Below are 22,817 nucleotides of genomic sequence, written 5' to 3' on the forward strand. Positions count from 1 at the left end.
CAGATCATGCACCTTTGCTGCCCTTACCATGGAATCGAAGGTTGTGTTACTAAAGGCCCCCTCGATATCCAGAAAGATGCAAAGGGCTATTTCTTGGAAGTGAAGTACTTTTTCCACCTTCCCGACGAGTTGGTGGAGAGCTGTTGCACATGATTTACCTGGTTGGTATGCATGTTGGTTCAGGTCTAGAGGGATCCTAAATAGCCTCCTCTCCCCGACGTATACATTAACCAGTTTTTCCAGTGTTTTGAGAATGGAGGAGAACAGACTGATTGGTCTCATATCCTTGGCCTTGGTATGATCAATTCTCCCTGGCTTTGGAATGAAGACAACCTTCACTGCCCTCCAAACATTGGGAATGATTCCTACTGCTAAGCTAACCCTAAATAGCATGCATAGGATTATTATAAGCTTTCCTCCTGCCTGTTGCAGGAGAGCTGGAAAAATTCCATTTGGGCCAGGTGACTTGAATGCCTGGAATGTTCCCACTGCCCACTGGATTTTATTGAAGTTCACACACTCCTTGGCCGATTCCCAGTCCTCTCTTCAAGTGTCTGAGAATCGTTGTCTCTCTGAGGTCACATACTGGTCTGTGTTATCCGGCAGAGCATATTGAGGAAAGTAAGTTTTGAGGAGCAATTCCAGCGTCTCGTGTGCTGTCTTTGTATATTCCCCATCCTCCTCCCTCAACGCACGTCCTAGAGGAGTTGGTACTCTAGTGACAATCTTGTGAAGTCTGTCTTGTTCAGCCGTGCCTTCCACTTCCTCACAGAATGCCTTCCAGGATGCCCCCTTTGCTTGTCTTATTGTAAGGTTGTAACTGACAAGAGCCTGATGATATTTAGCCCATTGTCCTTTGTGTCTCGCAATATTAAACAATCTCCATACCTGTTTTCTATGTGTTTCCAATTTGTTATTCCACCAAGGAACACTCCTATTTGTGCACTTCCTGGTGATTGTGCAGTTGTCTTGATATGAGGTCACTATGGCAGAGGTAACAACCTCTGCTACTTCCTCAAATTCTACTGACTTCCTTATCATGGTTTTAATTTCCGATAATCCCTCCTATATGTCTCCCAGTCTGTTTTCCTGGGATTTCTATAAGTCATGATCTGTCTGATTCCCATTTCAACCTTGAATTTAATGTACATGTGGTCCGATGAGGATGGCTCCAACACCACATGCCAATGTTTGACCTAGCTACCTATCGTCATGGAACCAAATGTTATGTCAATTACTTCTTCCCTTCTGCTATTCCTGAATCTAGGTTCATTGCCCCTATTCAGGACCTCTAAGTTGTTAGCTAAGAGGAATTCAAGAAGGTACTCACCTCTACTGTTGGTGTCCTTGCTGCCCCACACTAGGTTGTGGGCATTGGCGTCCCACCCCACCAGCAGTTGGTCACCTTGCTGATGGCAAGTCTATACCAGTCTCCTCACCTCCAAGGGAGGGGGAGAACTGTCTTCATAAGGAAGGTATGCTGAGGCCAAGACAATTTCCCTCGTGATACCTTCCTCACAATGCTACATTTTGATGGTCACTAAGTCCCTAGAGCAGAAATCCATCATTGGCATGAAAGAAATGCTGTTTCTAACATAGATGCATGTTCTGGAGTTTCTTAGATTTCTAGGATAGATCAGCTTACCTTCAGTGCCTCTGAGGCCCGATACACCCCCTTTGTATAAATAGGGTTCTTATATCAGGGCCACGTCCACTTCCTGTCGCCTCAGGCAGTGGCTCAGGGCAGCAGAGGCCCCTTTACTGTGCTGCAGATTAATCTGCTCTGTCTTACTGCAATCTATGAGGTCTTTGAGAACCCTGACGGTGACCTGCGAGAACCCTAAAAACAGTTTCAGGTCCTGCTCCCGCATCACCTTCAGGGACTTCTCACCAACCTCCACCACCAGGGTTCGTCCTTCCGGAGCAACCTTCTGGTTAATCACTCTCCAGTCTTCTGTTGGGACTTTTGGGTTCTGGGCCCCTATTTTCCCAAACAGAGTCTTTGGAAAGACTTCCTTAAGGATCTTGGGTACCCATAATGATATCTTTGCGGTCTTAAGAATCTCCACTGCCATCTTGACAAGCAGCTTCGCATCTTCCCACGGGGATATCATGGGCACCTTGTCCTTGAGCAATTCTACTGTGTGCACCCCCTCACAGACAAAAATGAGTGCACCACGGTCTAGATAGACCCTCCTGAAGTTGGAACCTGGGCCAGGGTCCCCCCTCCCCCCCCCCTCCCCCCCCCTCCCCCCCCCCCTCCCCAATCTTTTCAAAGAGGGCCATCTGTACTAGTTCCTCCTGCTGCGAGGTAATGGCCACCAGTGGATAACCTTCCTGGATAACTGCCATCCTAAAAACCGAGACTGCAGTACTATAGGTCTGTTTCCCTATTTCTTGCCTCGGTTTTTTCTGGACTCTCTTATCCAGGGAGGAGGGAGTCTTTGATAACTCCCTTATCCGCTTAGCTGTCTTTGACGTTGTGGGGGTCTGCGTGTCCCTTCCAACCTGAGACAGTTTTTTCCTGGGGGTCTTGGGTTCTAGTCCCTTTACTTTCCTCCATTTGTGTTTAGGAAGCCATTCTTTCCCTTCCTTTTCCCTCTGTTCCCTGAGTAGCTTCCTCCTTTGGGCCCCAGACAAGCCTTTGATCTTAATCTGGTCTAGCTTCTCGGTTACAGTTCCCACTTCTAGCTCAGGTCTAGACCCTGATTCAGTAGTGGAAGTGCCTTCCATCGGTTCAGTCCCCGATGTTTGGGTATCTGAGGTCTCAATTTGCCCCTCAGTTTCTTTTTCTGAAATTGTGTCCAAGTTGGTCCCACGAGAATTGGGGATCTCGAAGGTCCACGCCACGAATACCCCACACGGTGTAAGGCTAATTACTCAGGGAGGTCGCCCGGTATCCCTGAGGCTCTGTTTGCGACACATCTTCCCATGTGCCACACACCCCTCAGCACAGATCGCATCACACCTTGGGTTGGGTCATGGAATAGGGTAGGACTAGGAGTGGATAGGGAAGAGGGGACATTGTGGGACACTCTTAGTCTGATCCATTGGCTGAGGCCTTTCTGGCAGTAGGTCCTCTACCTTCGGCATAGCCCTCAGCTTCCCGCGGATACGCAAGCCTCTCCACCCGCACGGACAGTGCTTCGTCAAGGTGGTGTCCCCCAGAGAGAATAGACAGCTTACACTTGTATGAAAATTGTGCAACGAATTTAACGATATTATTGTTTTGCGTGACAGTTTGTCATATAATTTCCGAACACATATTGTATATGCAAGGTTACTGCATTATTAATAGATGAACAACAGGCACATGTAACACAAACAAATCTGATGTTTGATAAAACAACAAGGATAACGTTAATGTTTATTTCTCCTTAGATTGTATTACATGATGCCGGGTATGACAGCTTGAAACAAGCAAGAAAAGCAGAGTTGTACATTACAGGACTGCTAATAATTATACAGATTTTTGAATACACATTATCAACATTAGTTTCCCAGGTTTATCACCTCACCCAAATACTTTAGCTACTTGTATCTTGTAGGTCTGTTTTTCCATATTTTAGGCTGATATTTTCAGTGTGGATATTTCTGCTGCCTTGGAACTGCATGTACGTTGTTTGTGTACCATTTATGAACAAACTGTTACTACTGAAATACTGGTTTGCATGTTCTGTGTTCAGAGTAAGTTTTTCCTCCAGATCATTTTAAGTGCTATCACTAGCTACAACAGCTGTACCATCAGCATGTATCATGATATTTGGACCCTTTAGTGTACTCATATCATTTATGTAGAGAATGAAAAGCAGTTGGCCCAATACTGTGTTGGCTTTGAGGGGCTCAGGGATTCTTCCATACACTTGTTTATTAGAAATGTCAGTGGCTCTACTGGAAACTCTGAACAGTAATTAACTACTCTTGTACACATGTCATCCAGCCCTATTGCATTCTTTTCTTTTTTTCATTATGTGCTTATTTTTTTATATTACCATATCATTTGTGGGAGACAGGAATAAACATGCTGTTACATTTACATTGCTTAAAAAAATATATTATTGTTTTTGTTTTGTGGGATTTTGTCATATGATTTTGTGTTCGTAGAAAATGGAAGTGATTAAATGTGGGTCAAAAAATTCCTTTCCTTCCTTTTTAAGTAATATGTTGGTACTTCTTTTCTGCCTGTGCTAAAAAGTCCAGACAGTCTTTGCCATATTAAGTGGATAATTGCTTTCTTGAAGTACATGGTCTTTATTTCTTTTAGCAATCTGCGGTAATCTCTCTCTCTCTCTCTCTCTCTCTCTCTCTCTCTCTCTCTCTCTCTCTCTCCCCCATACGGATGTTTCAGGCAGGCAATCTATGAAGCAAGGAAACTACATGATATAGTAAACATTGGAAAAAAGAAAGAAAGCAAGGAATTGGATGTGTAATTAACTCCATTGTTTACCCTAAACAGAAAGATACTGCCATAACCCCTTAACTCTATCCTGTGCAAGCTTCTTCATCTCCTAGTAACTACGGCAACCTACATCCTTCTGAATCTGCTCAGTGTATTCATGCCATGGTTTTCCTCTACGATTTTTGCCCGCTACACTTCCCTCCAATACTAAATTGATGATCCCTTGATGCCTCAGAATGTGTCCTACCGGCCAATCCCTTCTTCTAGTTAAGTTGTGCCGCAAATTCCTCTTCCAAGTTCTATTCAGTACCTCCTCATTAGTTACGTGATCTACCCATCTAATCTTCAGGTTTCTTCTGGAGCACCACATTTCGAAATCTTCTATTCTCATCTTGTCTAAATGATTTATTGTCCATGTTTCACTTCCATACATGGCTACACTCCATACAAATACTTTCAGGAAAGACTTCCTGACACTTGAATCTATACTTGATGTTAACAAATTTATCTTCTTCAGATACGGTTTCCTTGCCATAGCCGGTCTACATTTTATATCTTCTCTACTTCAACCATCATCATTTCTTTTGCTCCCCAAATAGCAAAACTTGTGTACTACTTTTAAGTGTCTCATTTCCTAATCTAATTCCCTCAGCACCACCTGATTTAATTTGACTTCATTCCATTATCCTCATTTTGCTTTTGTTGATGTTGATCTTATTTTCTCCGTTCAGGACACTGTCCATTCTGTTCAACTGCTCTTCGAAGTCCTTTGCTGTTTCTGACAGAATTACAATATCATCTGCAAACCTCAAAGTTTATGTTTCTTCTCCATAGATTTTAATTCCTACTCCTAATTTTTCTTTTGTCTCCTTTACTGCTTGCTCAATATACAGATTGAATAACATCGGGGATAGGCTACAGCCCTGTCTCACTCCCTTCCCAACTACAGATTCCCTTTAATGTCCCTCGACTCTTGTTTCTGTACAAATTGTCAATAGCCTTTTGTTCCCTGTATTTGACCCCTGCGACCTTTAGGATTTGAAAGGGGCTATTCCAGTCAGCATTGTCAAAAGCTTTCTCCAAGTCTGCAGATGCTAGAAACGTAGGTTTGCCTTTCCTTAATCTAACTTCTAAGATTAAGTCGTAGGGTCAGTATTGCCTCATGTGTTCCTACATATCTATGGAATCAAAAGTGATCTCACCCGAGGATGGCTTCTACCAGTTTTTCCATTCATCTGTGAAGAATTCGTGCTAGCGTTTTGCATCCATAACTTATTAAACTGATAGTTAAGTAATTTTCACATTTTTCCACACCTGCTTTCTTTGGGATTGGAATTACTATATTCTTATTGAAATCTGAGGTATTTCTCCTGTCCCATACATCTTGCTCACCAGATGCTAGAGTTTTGTCATGGATGGCTCTTCCTAGGCTATCAGTAGTTCTAATGGAATGTTGTCTACTACTTCTGGGGCCTTTCAGTGCTCTGTCAAACTCTTCACCCAGTATCATATCTCCCATTTCATTTTCATCTAGGTCCTCTTCTATTTCCACAATATTGTCTACAAGTATGTTGCCCTTGTATAGACCCTCTGTATGCTCCTTCCATTTTTCTGCTTTCCCTTCTTTGCTTAGAACTAGTTTCCTATCTGAGCATTTGACATTCATACGGGTCATTCTCTTTTCTCCAAAGGTCTCTTTAATTTTCCTGTAAGCAGTATCTATCTTACCCCTAGTGATGTATGCCTCTACATCCTTACATTTGGCCTCTAGCCATCCCTGCTTAGCCATTTCGCACTTCCTGTCAGTCCCACTTCTGAGATATTTGTACACCTTTTTGCCTGCTTCATTTACTGCATTTTTATATTTTCTCCTTTCATCAATTAAATTCAATATTTCTTTTGTTACCCAAGGATTTCTACTAGCCCTCATCTTTTTACCTATTTGATCCTCTGCTGCCTTCACTATTTCATCCCTCAAAGCTACCCATTCTTCTTCTACTGTATTTCTTTCCTCCCTTCCTGCCAATCGTTCCCTAATGCTCTCTCTAAAACCTCTGGTTATCTCAGTTTATCCAGGTCCCATCTCCTTAAATTCCCACCTTTTTGCGGTTTTTTCAGTTTTAATCTACAGTTCGTAACCAATAAATTGTGGCCAGAGTCCACGTCTGTCCCTGAAAATGTCTTACAACTTAAAGCCTGGTTCGTAAATCTCTGTCTTACCATTATATTATGTACCTGAAATCTTCCAGTGTCTCGAGGCCTCTTCCACAGATACAATCTTCTTTCATGATTCTTAAACCAATTGTTAGCCATGATTAAGCTACGCTCTGCACAAAATTCTACCAGGCGGCTCCCTCTTTCATTCCTTACACCAATTCCATATTCACGTACTACTTTTCCTTCTCTTCCTTTTCCTACTGTCAAATTCCAGTCCCCCGTGACTATTAAATTTTCAGCTCCCTTCACTATCTGAATAATTTCTTTTATCACATCATACATTTTTTCAATCTCTTCATCATCTGTGAAGCAAGTTGGCATATAAACTTTTACTACTGTGGTAGGCCTGGGCTTCGTGCCTACCTTGGCTACAATAAAGCGTTCACTATGGTATTTGTAGTAGCTTATCTGTGCCCCTATTTTTCCATTATTAAACCTGCTCCTGCATTACCCCTGTTTGATTTTGTATTTATAACCTCGTATTCATCTGACCAGAGGTCTTGTTCCTCCTGCCACCAATGTCACTAATTCCCACTATATGTAGCTTTAACCTAACCATTTCCCTTTTCAAATTTTCTAACCTACCTGTCCAATTAAGGGATCAGACACTCCAACCTCCAACCCACAGAACGCCAGTTTTCTTGAAGAAATTAATAGTTAAATAAACAAACCTCCCGAAACTGCACTTGCGACAATTGCTTCGAAAAGACTTTCCCAAGCACTTTCACAGGAGTGTGTCCAAGTACTATCCTCAAAATAGGGAAAAATTTCAAACCTTCAGCTAGTGTTGATTACTATTATTCGTCATGTAATTTGTTTAAAGATGATATTGACTGTGTAATTTATCCTTTAACTTATTGTGTAAATAAGTCTCTAGATGAAATAAGTTCCCTGAGAAAGTAAAAATTTCTAGAGTTGCACCGATATATAAAAAAGGTGAAAAGAACTGTCCCAACAGCTGTAGGCCCATATCCATAACTCCTTTTTTTCCCCTAAAATTTTTCAAACAATAATGTATAAAAAAATTAGTGTTCATTTGAACAAATCAAATGTAATCAGTGATAAACATTTTGGGTTCAGGAAAGGTAAATCCAAAACTGACTCTGGATTCCCAAGTAAAATTTGTCCTAGTTGTGTTCGAGGCTAGGGGCTATGCCCAGTCTATGTTTTGTGACCTGAGCAGAGCTTTTGATTGTGTACAGCATAATGCTTTGCTGAATAAGATACTCTGTTACAGTTTTGATGGCAACAGTATAAATATGTTTAAATCTTTCCTAGAGAACTGCCAACAAGCTGTATGCATTGGTAGAGAGAAGTCAAATTTGGTTTATATTAGGTCTTAAAAGCCACAAGGGTCTGTGCTCGGATCTTTATTGTTTCTGTCAATGATTAAGGATCCCCTCCCAGGGGACACCGCCTTATTGTAGGCACCTTCAGTGGTGGGTGGGAGGGTTTGTGTGCTCTGATGAGGTTGAGAGCTGCACTGGCAGTAGCGTAGCTACTGGCAGGCTCACCCAAGACAGAGTGGTCTTGACTAAGGAGCTAGACAAAGTGTGTCCCACACAGTAGGGTAGGGGGGTCTCTATAGGCTAGGTTGTCAACCCCTCTAGGGGAGCTAACCCCGAAATGAAAGCCCGGTCCTCCAGATTGGGGGTTTAGTGCAGGGTTGACAGGATTGATATCTTGCTAAGGTATGGAATGGGAGATATTGCACTGCAGGAAATCAGGTGGAAGGGAAGAGGAGAGATTTATAAGGAGAAATTCTTGATGTACTATTCAGGAAAAGACAAGGGGGGGGGGGGGGGGTTGGGTTTATAGTGTCCAAGGATATGTGTAGATCAGTTATTGCCGTCACCCCGTATAATGGAAGAACATGTACTCTGCATATGAAAGGCAGTATGCACCAGTGGAAGAGTCAGATGAGGATACTGTGGATATCTTCTGTGATCAACTACAGGAGGTGTGTTATGGAATACCAGGATATGATCCCAAAATAGTTCTTGGCGACTATAATGCAAAACTTGGAAAGGAAGAGGCATTCAGAAGTGTGATTGGTAAGGAAAGTCTGCATGATGAAACTTATAATAATGATATGAGGGTTGTCCAGTTTGCTTTTGCAAAGAAGTTGAAGGCAGTAAATACCTGTTTTCCAAGGAAAAATATCTACAAAGGGACATGGAAAATACCAGGACCAAATGAAGCAAACCAAGTAGACCATATATTGATATCAAAGAGGTGGGCATCCGATATGGAAAATGTGTGCACTTTCCGAGGAGCTAATTCTGATTCTGACCATTACCTACTAGGAGCCAAAGTGAGACAAACTTGCCATGGCTGCCAGAGGAAGTAGTACCAGAGTAAAGAAATGGAATATAGAACAGCTGAAAGATAGGTCTACTGTTCAGGAGTACCCGGACAGATTGAGACAGAAGTTACAAACAAAAGATGGTGAAGATGATATACACAAAGAATGGAACTCTATTAAAGATGTCATTCGGACAACAGCACATGAAATACTGGGGGAAGCAAGGAGACTTAGCAATGAAAACTAGTGTGATGAATGTAGACAGGCAGTGGAACAGAAAAAAGGATGCAAGACCAAACTGCTTGCATGGAATACTAGATCAAATCAGGCATTGCGTAAAGAAAAGAGAATAGAGGCAGCGTGGGTATGCAGGAGGAAAAAAAGGGAAGCCATGAAGAGAAAGAGGAGATGGAACAGCACTACAATAGGAGAAAATTCTACAAGAAAATTAAAGAAGGAACTCAAGAATAGAAACCAAAAATACAGCTTGTAAGGAAAAAGAGGGAAATTTGCTAACAGATAAACAAGATGTTCTGGACAGATGGAGAGAATATTTCAAGGGAATTTTGGGGGGCAATCCTACCAGGAATGAGCAGCCACTCTATTATACCGCGGATCCAGAAATAGAGGGACCAACATTAGAGGAAGTATGGAAGGTAGTGCATTGTTTAAAAAACTGTAAAGCAGCAGGAACTGATGAAATAACTGCAGAACTGCTAAAAAATGGGGTAACTGATCTTCATAAGCAGATCCACAAACTTATTAAGTTGATATGGAATCAGGAAAGAATCCCAGAAGAATGTACCTTAGATGTAATCCAACCAATACACAATAAAGGAGACAAGACCTGCTGTTCAAATTGCCAAGGAATTACCTTGCTGAATGTAACCTATCAGATCTTCTCTAGTATTATCTACAACGGGTTAGCACCGTATGCAGAAGAGATTTGTGGGAGTATCAGTGTGGATTTCAGCCTAATAGATCAATATTTGTGTTGAGGTAAATACATGAAAAGACATGTGAAAGTAACATTGAGCTTCGTAACCTCTATGTAGACTTCAAGCAGGCCTTTGATAGTCTAGATAGAGCACAAATGCTAAATGATTTGCTGCTGCTTGGTATACCATCGAAGTATGTCTCACTTATTCAAGCAAAGTTGGCTGGTTCCAAGGCTGCAGTGCGAGTGGATGGAGAACTGAGCAATTGGTTTAGCGTTAGTAAGGGAGTCAGCAAGGGGACACACTCTCTACAGTACTTTTCATTCTGACTCTCAAAGCAGCCGTGCGGAAGCTTCAGATATCTGGTTACTTAGGCACAAAGTCGACTCAGATATGTGCATATGCTGATGATGTAACAATTGTTAGTAGAAGAAGGGTAACACTAGAGGACAATATGTGAGATGAAAGAAGCCCCAGGACCTAAAGGCCTTTCTATAAATGAAACAAAGGCTAAGTACATGAATTTCACCAGGAAGGAAAATAATACCTTGGATAGACTTATCAGCAGATTGTTTCAATTTTGAACATGTGCAGAACTTTTACTTTTTGGGCTCTAATATTAACAGCACAAATTCCATGTCAACTGAAATAAAACTGCACATCCGAAGGGGTTATAGAAGCTCCCACATTTAAGAAGTTGTTGGCCTCTAGGTTATTAAATAGGCAGTTGAAGTTGCAACTATACTAGGTCTTGATCAGGCCATTTGTAACCTATGGATGTGAAACTTGGATGCTAACGAGTGTTGATGAGCAACAGTTCAGGATATTTGAACGTAGAGTGCTGTGTAAGATCTTTGGGGCAGTTCAGGATAATAATGGTTTCTGGAGATCTAGAACAAATGCTGAGCTGGACCACCTCATACAAGGAGCTGACATCATAAGAATAAAAGTAGAAGAATAGCCTGGTTTGGGCATGTTCTCAGGATGGATACTGGAAGAACAACAAAAAAGATTTTTAATGGAGGCCAACCGGAAGAAGACAGTGAGGAAGCCATGAAAACAGTGGATAGATGATAGGGAAGAAAACGGTGCTGGAGAGGGCAGAATGGAAGAAACTTTTTGATGAGGGTAAAACCCACACAGGGTTGTAATGCTGTGAGAAGAAGAGAATGATTAATGATCTACCTTTATTCATAAATTCTCACACAATATTATATGCCAGTGACTCAACTTTTCTAAATAAAAGCACAAATCTAGCCCCACTGAAAATATTGACTAAAAATACCATGGCTCAATCTTCATTATGGTTCAGAGCGAATGGTTTCTTGCGAAATGAAAGTAAAACCCAGGAACTTTACGTTAGCTTGAAGGAGATCCCTGACCACCATGAACTAGAAACTGTTGAAATTTTAGGTGTTACTACTGACAGCAAATTGACCTGGGAAACACACATCAAAAATATATCAGGTAGACTTAAAGACCTATTTATGTAATAAGAAATTTAAAAAGATATGTTCCAGATAACTATGTGAGATCAGCATATTTTGCTTTCTTCCAAAGCATTATATCATATGGAATTTTATTGTGGGGTAGTAATCGTTACACAAATGATATTTTACTTTTGCATAAGAAAGTATTGAGAGTAATTACTGATTCCAGTAAATGACAACACTGTAAACCTCTGTTCATCAAATTGCAATGTGTTACAGTAGTAAACATATTCATTTATAATGTTCTGTTGTACATTAGAAACAATGTTTCAAAATTTGTATTGAGAAGTGATATTCATAGCTATGGTACTAGAAACAGAACATGTGTAGACATGCCACATCATAGACTATGTAAATCACAGAACTCGTACCTAGTCCTTGGACTAAGGATGTTTAACAGACTAAGCAAAGATTTTAAAGAAATCCATGTAAATATTTTTAAAGCCAAATTGTGTAATTTACTAGTAAACAATCCTTTTTAAACTGTTGTTGAATTTTTTAAAGATGAAAGTACTGCTTGGTAACTTGTGGTTTCTACTTTTTTCACACAAACTAAAGTACATTGGGAAATGTATGCTCTTGACTTTGTCCATTGCTTTAATAAGCCGAATGGCAATAAAATTTTATTATTATTACTCCATTTTTCTGAGCTAAATGTAACATCTTTAGTTTTTTAATGTGTCTTACATCCATAAATGTAAATGCATTGTGTATTGGTTTGTCCATAATTTCTGTTGACAGCTTGCAATGATCTGAAATTAATATTTAATACCTGAACTTTTTATATAGACTGATGACATGATCTACCATTGTTGCTAATGGTGGAACAGCAGCATCCCATATAGCAGTTCCCCCTCCCGCCCTCACTACAATTTAGGTTAAGTTTTGATTAGATCATATAAGTCCCTTGAATGAGAACTGCCTTCTAGTGTTCACCAACTACTATTATGTAAGTGAATTCTCTGATATCCTTTTCTAGTAGTGCATGAGGTTACTTCAGAAAACATCTTACCTGACAACTTGGAGATCAGTACTGCCCTAGTATTAAGCTCTTCTTCCTTTCACTGTATAACTGCTGCTTCAAGACAATTTCTGTATGTTTCTGTCTTTCCACAAAGTGGCATCCTTTACCTTTTTGTTTAAATATATAGCAACTCTGCCTCCCTTATGTCCCTGTCCACTGAAAAATGCAAGTCTCTTGTATTCAAAAATGTGACTGGAATATTTACATTGTTTTGTGTATTATAAAAGCTATGTCTTAGTTTGTCTCAATCTTTGACATCAACGCCATCTGGCACCAAGTTAAAACAATACAATCCTCGAGTCTGCTGTCTTCAGCCTGACATGAAGTTCCCAGATAATATCTTTTGTTGCAAATGTTGTCTAACAGCAATTGCATATGAGAGTGTGTGTTTTTCTTGTATTGCTAATTTATGTGAGCCTGCCTAAGCACACTGTAAGTACTTGTACCCAGTATGTATTTCCATTCCTGATGTTACTTTGGCCTCATAATTATTATGTATTAGCTTTCGTAATTTGTCTTTTGTGTAAATTTGTCACAATTATTTGATGGTGACTCAAAACCCGTCATACATAAAGTTTTTATCAATCGCCGGCCGGAGTGGTCGAGCGGTTGTAGGCACTACATTCTGGAACCGTGCAACCGCTACGCTCGCAGGTTCGAATCCTGCCTTGGGCATGGATGTGTGTGTGATGTCTTTAGGTTAGTTAGGTTTAAGTAGTTCTAAGTTCTAGGTGACTGATGACCTCAGAAGTTAAGTTCCTTAGTGCTCACAAGGGAACCTCCCCATCGCACCCCCCTCAGATTTAGTTATAAGTTGGCACAGTGGATAGACCTTGAAAAACTGAACACAGATCAATCGAGAAAAGAGGAGGAAGTTGTATGGAACACTATGCTGCTAGGAAATTGGGAGCAATAGAAGTACTAATTGATTCTGAGACACCAGAGATTATGTGTGAACATGGACTGGAAGAAAATGTAATCAAGACGTACAACGTTCTTCCATTTGATAGATGAAGTTTTCCATTTGTAAGGTATGCGACCCTTCAGACTTTGCATGTAGTAATTCCATGGAAACGTCTTGATTAAAAAAAAAAAATGGTTCAAATGGCTATGACAAGGGAACCTCCCCATCGCACCCCCGTCAGATTTAGTTATAAGTTGGCGCAGTGGATAGGCCTTGAAAAACTGAACACAGATCAATCGAGAAAACGGGAAGAAGTTATGTGGAAGTATGAAAAAAAAAAATAAGCAAAATATACAAACTGAGTAGTCCATGCTAAGATAGGCAACATCTCGGAGAATATGCGCTCATGAGCGCCATGGTCCCGTGGTTAAGCGTAAGCAACTGCAGTAGGAGAGGTCCTTGGATCAAGTCTTCCCTCGAGTGAAAATTTTAATTTTTTATTTTCAGACAATTATTATCTGTCCGTTCGTTCATTGACGTCTCTGTTCACTGTAACAAGTTTAGTGTCTGTGTTTTGCGACCGCACCGCTAAACCGTGCGATTAATAGACGAAAGGACGTGCCTATCCATTGGGAACCGAAAAAGTTTGATCACAAGGTCAATCGTCAACCGATTCCTCCACGGGAAAACACGTCTGATACATTCTATACGACACTGGTGACGGCATGTGCGTCACATGACAGGAATATGTTGTCTACCCACCTAACCTGTACACTTGGCGAATGGGTAAAAAGATTCTTCTACCTTGCCCAATTTAGGTTTTCTTGTGGATGTGATAATCACTCCCAAAAAAGTGATCGCATCGGACGGACAGATAATAATTGTCTGAAAATAAAAAATTAAAATTTTCACTCGAGGGAAGATTTGAGCCAAGGACCTCTCGTACTGCAGCTGCTCACACTACCCACGGGACCACAGCACTCGTGAGCTAAGGCTGTCCTTGATGATGTTGCATATCATGTGCATAGACTATTCAGTTTGTATATTTTGCTTTTTTTTTTTTTTCATACTTCCACATAACTTCTTCCTGTTTTCTCGATTGATCTGTGTTCAGTTTTTCAAGGCCTATCCACTGCGCCAACTTATAACTAAATCTGACGGGGGTGCGATGGGGAGGTTCCCTTGTCAGAGCCATTTGAACCATTTTTTTTTTTTAATCAAGACGTTTCCATGGAATTACTACATGCAAAGTCTGAAGGGTCGCATACCTTACAAATGGAAAACTTCATCTATCAAATGGAAGAACGTTGTACATCTTGATTACATTTTCTTCCAGTCCATGTTCACACATAATCTCTGGTGTCTCAGAATCAATTAGTACTTCTATTGCTCTCAATTTCCTAGCAGCATAGTGTACATTTTGATGTAAAATTCTTACATTTGAAGCATATCAGGTTGAGAGATATGTGTAGCTAAATAAAATGAACAAAGGAAGAAAGTGACAAGCGTACCAAATGCAAATTCCACTTTCACTCTGAAAAATACTCTAAAACTGCAAAAACAGGAATGAGGTGTTCTCATCAGTGAAGTGTAAACAAAAAACAGGTGAAATGCATCTTTACTGTGAGTACAGTTACTACAGCTCAGACACATCTATTGTTTATAAAAAAAATCACTCACAACTTGAAGTAAAGAATACCCAGGAAAGCAAGTGCACAGTTAAGGCCCAGTAAAATGGAAATACCTTTATGCAGCAATGATTAAATTATTCTCCACATTACTGTAACGTCTCTTAAAGGCCAACTTAAAATAACTGCTGTACTGACTACAAAGAACCAGTTACAGCATTTTCTGTACCAATAAAAATTGGGTGAAAGACTCCAAAATAGTTTGGTTTTCCTCTTTGCTACCTACTGGTTGGTAAATTCTGCCAACTAAGCATTGCAATCTACATGAAAACTTTTATTCTGAAAGATGAATCTCAAAAGGTACCGAAGACAAGGAAAGGTGTATAAATCTAAAAATATAATTGCTAGAAGTGAAACACATGAGACTGTAAACTCTAAAAATAATTCTAAAACAGCATGGAATGATACTGAAAAGGAAATAATTAGTTGTAGTAAAGAAAAGTGTCCCACTTGTATTTACAATTATAAACATTCTGTAAATAATATTAACTGCACTGCCCTGCTCAGTAATTGCACCTTGGGTGATGTAGAAACCTTGTTTCCTCAGACTGAACAATGTGTGAAATTCTTTGCCGCAAATTTCCTTGGTCAATAACTACTGTTGGAATGCCAGTACAAAATTTTTCAGGAAGTGGCCACATTCAGAGCCATTAAATAAATATAGGGGAGCATCAGATACTTAGCTTAAGTGCACTGAATTTTTTTCTGTTGAACTCTTAGTAATGAACCGAATTGAAATGTGTTTCGGAAGTGAAAAATATCTTTTAATTGTTATAAAGCATTTTTATTTTGCAATATATTGTTACAACAGACTTTGGTCCATCATGTGATAAGGGACTTCAAATTCATGCCAAACACACTGCTCTGCAGACACATCTAAATTTTCTCCACTAGTTACACAATAACTCATTTTAATGTAATCGAGTAGTATTTCAAATAAAGGTTTTAATTACACATGCAAATAAAAGGATAAAGGTATCAATTGAAAAAAAAATTGCAAAAAAGTTTATTTTCTTTATCAATATCACTTGGGTTTCCGCATCACCAACATGGGTACCAAGCACAATGCGTTACTCTTTGTTTTACATGGCGAGTTTACCCAGTAGTCCTACAAACCTTGGAATGTTCAGAAGCTATGTATACACACACACACACACACACACACACACACACACACACACACGTAAAACTTACTGGTGATAGTAATTATGGTCAGAATCAATGTGAACTTTTAATATTTCACTTTCAGGCTGCCTCAGTGCCAAAACAGTATTTGCTTTTTCAGCAAGGGTTGGTGTCTTCAAACTGCCCTTTGGCTGTTTGTTACATTTACCAGGTCTTCGTTGAACTTTTACCCTCTCATTGCTGGGGCATTGTGGAGCTTCCCTGCAGTCTGATTGAAAAAGTAACAGTGAATGGGCTGCATCTTTCTGCACTGACTTCAAGATTTCTGTGGACATTAGTTCTCGGGCCAGAGATGTGTTCTCGTCATCATTAGTATTTGTTTGCAGTGAACACAAAATTGCAGAAGCCTCTTCTGTCACTGTTGCTTCAGTTGGTGTAAATGTGGCACTGGAATATAATGCGTACATCATTGACACTGCATGAATGTGTTTGCATATGTTCAAATGAATTAAACTGTCCACACAGGAACAACTGAAAGCATGTATACATATATTACATTTGGAACATTTCAACTTGCACTCCAATTTACATTCAATTTTATTTCAAATCAAGGTATGTGTTACACCACAATTTGTTTGGAATTTCACATGAAACTTTGTGCCATCAGTATTGACTGTTATGTCACTCTCCTTATTACAAGAAGCTTTGTGATGAACCAGGATGACATTAATCCTATATGAATGGCCACCCTTATACGGTTTAACCATTCGAGCACACAGTTTGTCGCACACTAATTTCATCAACACAAAAAGTAGTTTGTCAAGTCTATTGTTGTTTTTCCCTCTGGATAACAGTATTTTAAAACTCTATGCATTGCTTCAAGGTGCATATTTATATTTATACCCAGATTGTGATGGTGACAGTACGCCCGCTGCTGAGGCCGAGATAAGTGACTTGAAGAGAAATATACACCAAAGTCTCTTGTACCTTCATCTGCTTACAGCTGCCCGACAAACGACTCCAGCAGCTCATTAAAGTTGTCTGTGTCTGCTTCTTCAAGCAGTGTACGAGGAGCCTTGTGCACAAATGCTTTCTTTTCTTCATTGCCATGGACTTTCTTCAAATTATTCTGCCAGCTGCGATGTGTGTGCCAGATGCACAGCAGATTATTTTCTGCAGGTTCCATGACTCATGTCCATGCACTGTGGAAAGTATTAGTGTCGTCAGACATGAATACAGACATTTTTATGATGCCAGCTCTCTTTCGCAGCACTAAAGAAATGAGTTATTATGGAAGTAGTCTCCCGATTTGAAACACAGAATGCTCCAGGCATACGTGAACCAAAATCATCTACCACTAACAATGTGGTCACTAACAACTTGTGAACATTTGTACAATGTGTGGAGTCTCCACATACAATATTTTGTCCAAATCTCTGTAATAACTTTTTCTGGTAGTCAGTCATTAACACTATCACCAAGTCAGTGCTGTCAAAATCTTCCCTGGCCTCAGCTTCTTTCTTATAGAGGAGAACACAATCTTTCATTTTCTCCAACCACATACTAACACTGACTTCGTCAGTGTTATGCTGCTGATAATCACCAATGGCAAAGTCTCTTTTAATGTTATGAAGGTCATGCCGAGTCAGGAGATGCAGCCTCTCCACTCCGCTAGTATGAATTGAGTCCCACACATCATCCAGAATTCTCTGGAAAGTGACCCCTTCAGCAATTTTACCTGCAACATTTTAAAATTACTCCAACTACAAAGAGGCCAATTCCGAGTGTGTATATGCAGACAGTATGCAGAAAGAACACTTGCAGTTAACAACCCCCAATGAAATAAATTCATGCAATATAACAGTTGCTAAATACTTATATACTGGATAGTTTAACAGATGGCTTGACAGTATATTCAGTGTGCCCTTCCAACAGTACTGAAGATGTCATTAACACACTGGGAATGGAAGAATAAACTGAGACCAGATTACAGCACCCGTTGCAATGTGATATTTCTCAGTTTCAGTTACCAAGGCTATTTTCATATGGTTATGAGGTCTACAAGTACATGTCAGAGCATTGTAGTAATTGATGCTATCATCTAGTGTCAAATCCATTATTGCAGTGGCAGATGCCCTGAGCCAACATGTTTAACATGCTGGACAAGAAAAAATAAATGTATTGCGTATAGTCTATGAAGATGCATTAATGATCTATTCTTAAATAGGTTACTATGACATATGAAATAACGCAAGGCAATACATAAATATTTCAGAGCTTACTTCCACACATGCATTACTGTAATGCATGACACCTGCTTCCGCACACCCAAGTACATGGCATTACAATCACCATTATTGTGGTCAATATGGATCACAAAATCTGGTCTTTTGCAACTGCATTCATGCTACCATCACAAATTGTATTCATATGAACTGCCAATCAATATATTCTCACCTTTTGCTCCAGATCACATATCCATAACAATATTCATTTTTCAACAGTAAAAAACAATGTTCCTTCGCTGCAAAAAAGTAAAAGTCAACTACATGTAACTAAAAGCAAGCCTGACAATGGATTCTGAAACTTTCACGCCATATTTTAATCAAGTTTGACCATTGTACTTGGGGATCACTGAAAGGACAGCAAAATTCTACAATTAAGGTAATACTCACCAGTGATGGCTTCTCTATCAGAACAACTGAGATGCAGAAAGGCAATGTTCTGGTCGTGGCTGAAATGTGTTCTGTAGTAAATGACACTAAAAATTCCACTTTCTTCTTCGTGAAACTTTATGGCAGCAAAGCAATGGTTCCACATCTTGCAAGTACTCTGAGACCTACACAACATTTTGCCACTTGACTTCGATGAAAATGTGCCACATCTGTGGCACACAAAGGTGGTTTTTGCAGTGCCATCTTTTAAATGCTTAGTGCCATAATGAGATACAAAACTACTTTTTGTTTTTCCTATCCTTCTCAGACTTCCACTTCAGAAAGTCTAAAATAAAAGCATTGATGGAAAAAAATTACATTCAGATTCAACAAGTACAAAGTAAACAGCAGGAGTAAAAAAAACTGCAGTGTTAGACTCTCATGAATTACTGACACCAGTCAGTTACTAGTGTGATTTTTTGCAACAATTTAACCTACACTTAATCTAACATACAGTAAGTATACAGTTTATGTGAAATGCATCTTTTCAGGCTTTCAAATAAGCACATGTTCTGTTGCCCAACAAAAACAAGAGCTAACAGCCACGGGTCAGGCAAGTACGTAATAATCAACAATGGATGATGATAATTTAAATAGGCAGAGTACACTTAACTTACCGTCTTTCATGTGGAATTCACTAATTTCTTTTACCATCTCAACCATGTGCTCCTGCTCCACATGTAGTCGCAACTTACCCGAAAAATTACATTTAAAGCAGTAGCCACTTCTTGAGCACTTTATCGTAGCTTATTCATCTGCCTGTATTTTATGCACATTTCTCAAATGAGCATTCAAATGCTTTCTCACTGAATATTCTCTATCACATACATAACATGCAACAGAACCAACCATTTCAACGAAATAACTTGGTCTCACAATGTGCAAAGATATTTGCTCACATCAAGTGTGAACACGAGAATGAGTGTAGCAGAGATGTTGCGTTCGCTCAGATCTTACCTACACTTATTATTGGCTAATGTATATGATGTCATGAATTTAACTTTCATCCAATCAGCATCGCGACCAGTGGGTCACGAGACGCAAGTAATGAAAACAAGACAAATGGAAAGAAGTAAGAAACGGGTTATTATTTCAAAAATAATCACCATAAGAGTTAATGCATTACCACCGTGAGACAAGATGGTCAGTGTTATTGTGGAAAAATGTTTGTGGTTGCCTGCAGGACCATGATTGTACCCAGGCATGCACCTACTCCTCCAAAGTAAATCGATGGCAACAGATGCCTTTATTCAGGGTTCCAAAAATATGGAAATCTCATTGGGGGGGGATTGGGACTGTATGGAGGATGTGCAAGGGCTTCCCAACAAAACTTCATCAGCGTACTCAAAACGAACTTTATATCCTATCTCCCCCCCCTACCTTCCTTCCCATTTCTCTCTCTGTCCATCTCCATACTGTTTCTGCACCACACCCTAGACAGCATTCTCTTACAAATGCTCACTGTTGTCGCTACAGCTACCTAAATATTATCTGGAACTATTCATTACTATAATGTATTTCCAGTTTCAAATAAAAAATTCCTGTATTGAAGTGTGAGGTACAAGCGTGTGCTTCAGAATTGTGTTCTGCGAGTATCGTTAGGTTAAATTTAGTGTCATACAGAGTCATTTTGGGGTAATGGTAGAATTACAGTTAATGAAATTGTTAAGATGTATGAGACAATTTTTTTTTTCCTTTCTTTGGAGACTTCTTTTACTTTTATTGCAGGGTGAGATAAAGTTGCCAGTGCTGATGGAAGATGAGAATCACAAAGATTTGCCAAGCATACACTTGGTATTCCGCCCTGTACGACAGATGGTCTATGCAATTCTTTTCAATCTCCACCATTATATATATATGGCAAGCAAGCAGAAAGAGAAAGGTATGAGAGAGTCTAGTAGAATAACCTTCTGATGATACTGTAGTAATCAAGTGATTTTCTGTGGTAGTGTATTTTAGTCATAAAATAAATATAAAAAAATGTTGTGTGTTCACAGGAGATGAAGAAAAGGTTGAAGTACCAGATATTTGCATAAAAGAATGGATATGGTCAAAAAACAATCAGTATCAAACTCCTGACTACGTTCGAGCAGAACAGGTTGGATGGGGTGTACCAACAATCCAACGACTCTGGTTTGGGTAAGTACAAATACCTCAAAAGGACAAGATGGGGGAGATGAAGCTGTAAAAGTGAAATAACATATTATGACACTAGTTAGACTGAACTGTGAATGTAGTGAAGTCGTTTCCTATTTACTACTATGGGGATGATTGATTCTCTCTTGGTAGTGGTTGCTTGTTAAATAAAAATAAAATAATAAACTTGACTCCATCGTATTAGTCAGATAACAAATTAATGTTAGGTTGATCATAGGTGCAGCAAAACTAAATAATACATCCCAACTTTAACAAAGAGAGTTTATTGCCCATAAATAAACACAACAATTAGGCTGGTGATAAGCTACTATGTGATTAAGTGCATTGAAATTAGCTCAAGCTACTATGTGATTAAGTGCATTGAAATTAGCTCAAGCCCCCAATACACTAAGTAGTAGCCTAATTGGCACGAAATGCATTCATCTTAAATGTCTATCAGTAATGAAAAATAATCGAAGTCCCCACTGGCAAATTGAGTTAAAAATCAGACTCATTTTGAAAGTCCAAAGCAGCTTCACACGTGAAAAATAAAATTTCTCCTGAGCAACCATCAGAAATGCTATAAATTCCTGACCACTGCAGAGTATCTTCAAGTCTCCACTGAACTGGTGTGAAAGAGTTCAGAATTTTGCAATTGATGTTGCAAAAATTTCTATGCTGCAAAAATTTCTATAGCCGAAAAGTGTGCAGCTGGATCGCTGCTCAGGCAAGCATATGTCTAGCCTCTTCAACTCGTACCCAAAAATGCGAACCAGCAAGACGGCTGCCTTGCTTTTAAGCCCTTCGCTCGTCCCATCCATGGATCACCACACATCTATATCACTTAATGACCTCACACTGTCACCAGCCTCATTTACAACATTTTACGTATAAATGTCATGAAAAATCTGAATCCACACAGCTGTGATACATATTATGAAAATTGAAGTTGGGGGGGGGGGGGGGGGGGGGGAAGGGGGAAGGGAGGGAGGAACTAATGATATCAGCTGCATTGGGACTTCATCAGAATTAATGGAGAAGAGTGAAAATGTGCGCAGTACTGGGACTCGAGCCCAGGATTTCCTGCATACTAGGCTGTTGCATCAACCAATGCACCACCCAAAAACTGTTCACCGCAAATGCATGGACTGTCTCGGCAATATAGCAGGAATCTAAAATTAGTGAGCATGGAGGACATGGACATGGACATGGACTAGATGAGAATGTGGGTCGACCAAGGAGCGTGCTGTGATAGTCCATGCATTTGTGATACACACTGTGTCTGGATGTCACAATGATTATTGCAACTGCCTAGTAAGCGGGAGATCTCATGTTTGAGTCCCGGTTTAGCACGTATTTTCACTCATCTGTTGACTGCGCATAAAGTCCCAATGCAGCTAATATCATTAGTTCCTTCTGTTCCCCCCTCCCCTCCCCTCCCCTCCCCTCCCCTCCTCTCCCCTCCCCTCCCCTCCCCCCTTCATGATCTCTGTGCCGTTGATTATTACAACATAAACATATACGGACCCCTTCTTTACACGAATGTTCCCCCTTTTCCCATTGTTGCAATCAGAATTGATGTAGTGGTATTAATTTCTGAATTACAGGTCAAGCTGTGCAAATTAATAAACAGTTAATTATAAAGTACAATAAAAATTGTAAATCTTACCATTCATATGTTGCGTATGGTGTGTAATCACACCTTGCTAATCATGTATTGTATTAAATGGTAAGGTGATTGTAATGAAAAGTTCAATTACAAAATGTCCCGCAGATTTATTAATTACTTTGCAGTTCATGTGCATAGCTCAGTAAATGTGCATTGATGACCACTACAATGTGTTAGGTCAGTTTCTTTGGTACCAGAAAAATTGTAA

At 39.8% G+C, this 22,817-nt stretch overlaps 1 protein-coding gene across 1 annotated transcript in view; it reads left to right on the forward strand.

Annotated features, from left to right (window-relative positions):
* The window catches only part of LOC124555131 (constitutive coactivator of PPAR-gamma-like protein 1 homolog), a 217,321-nt gene that overhangs the window by 122,109 nt on the left and 72,395 nt on the right, over positions 1 to 22,817 (forward strand). Inside the window, exons 12-13 of the mRNA XM_047128943.1 lie at positions 20,533 to 20,686; positions 20,802 to 20,943. Of these exons, the coding sequence (XP_046984899.1) occupies positions 20,533 to 20,686; positions 20,802 to 20,943 (296 nt within the window). The remainder of the gene's footprint in view (positions 1 to 20,532; positions 20,687 to 20,801; positions 20,944 to 22,817) is intronic.

The sequence above is a fragment of the Schistocerca americana genome, chromosome X, assembly GCF_021461395.2.
Source record: "Schistocerca americana isolate TAMUIC-IGC-003095 chromosome X, iqSchAmer2.1, whole genome shotgun sequence".
In the NCBI taxonomy this organism is placed as follows: Eukaryota; Metazoa; Arthropoda; class Insecta; order Orthoptera; family Acrididae; genus Schistocerca; species Schistocerca americana.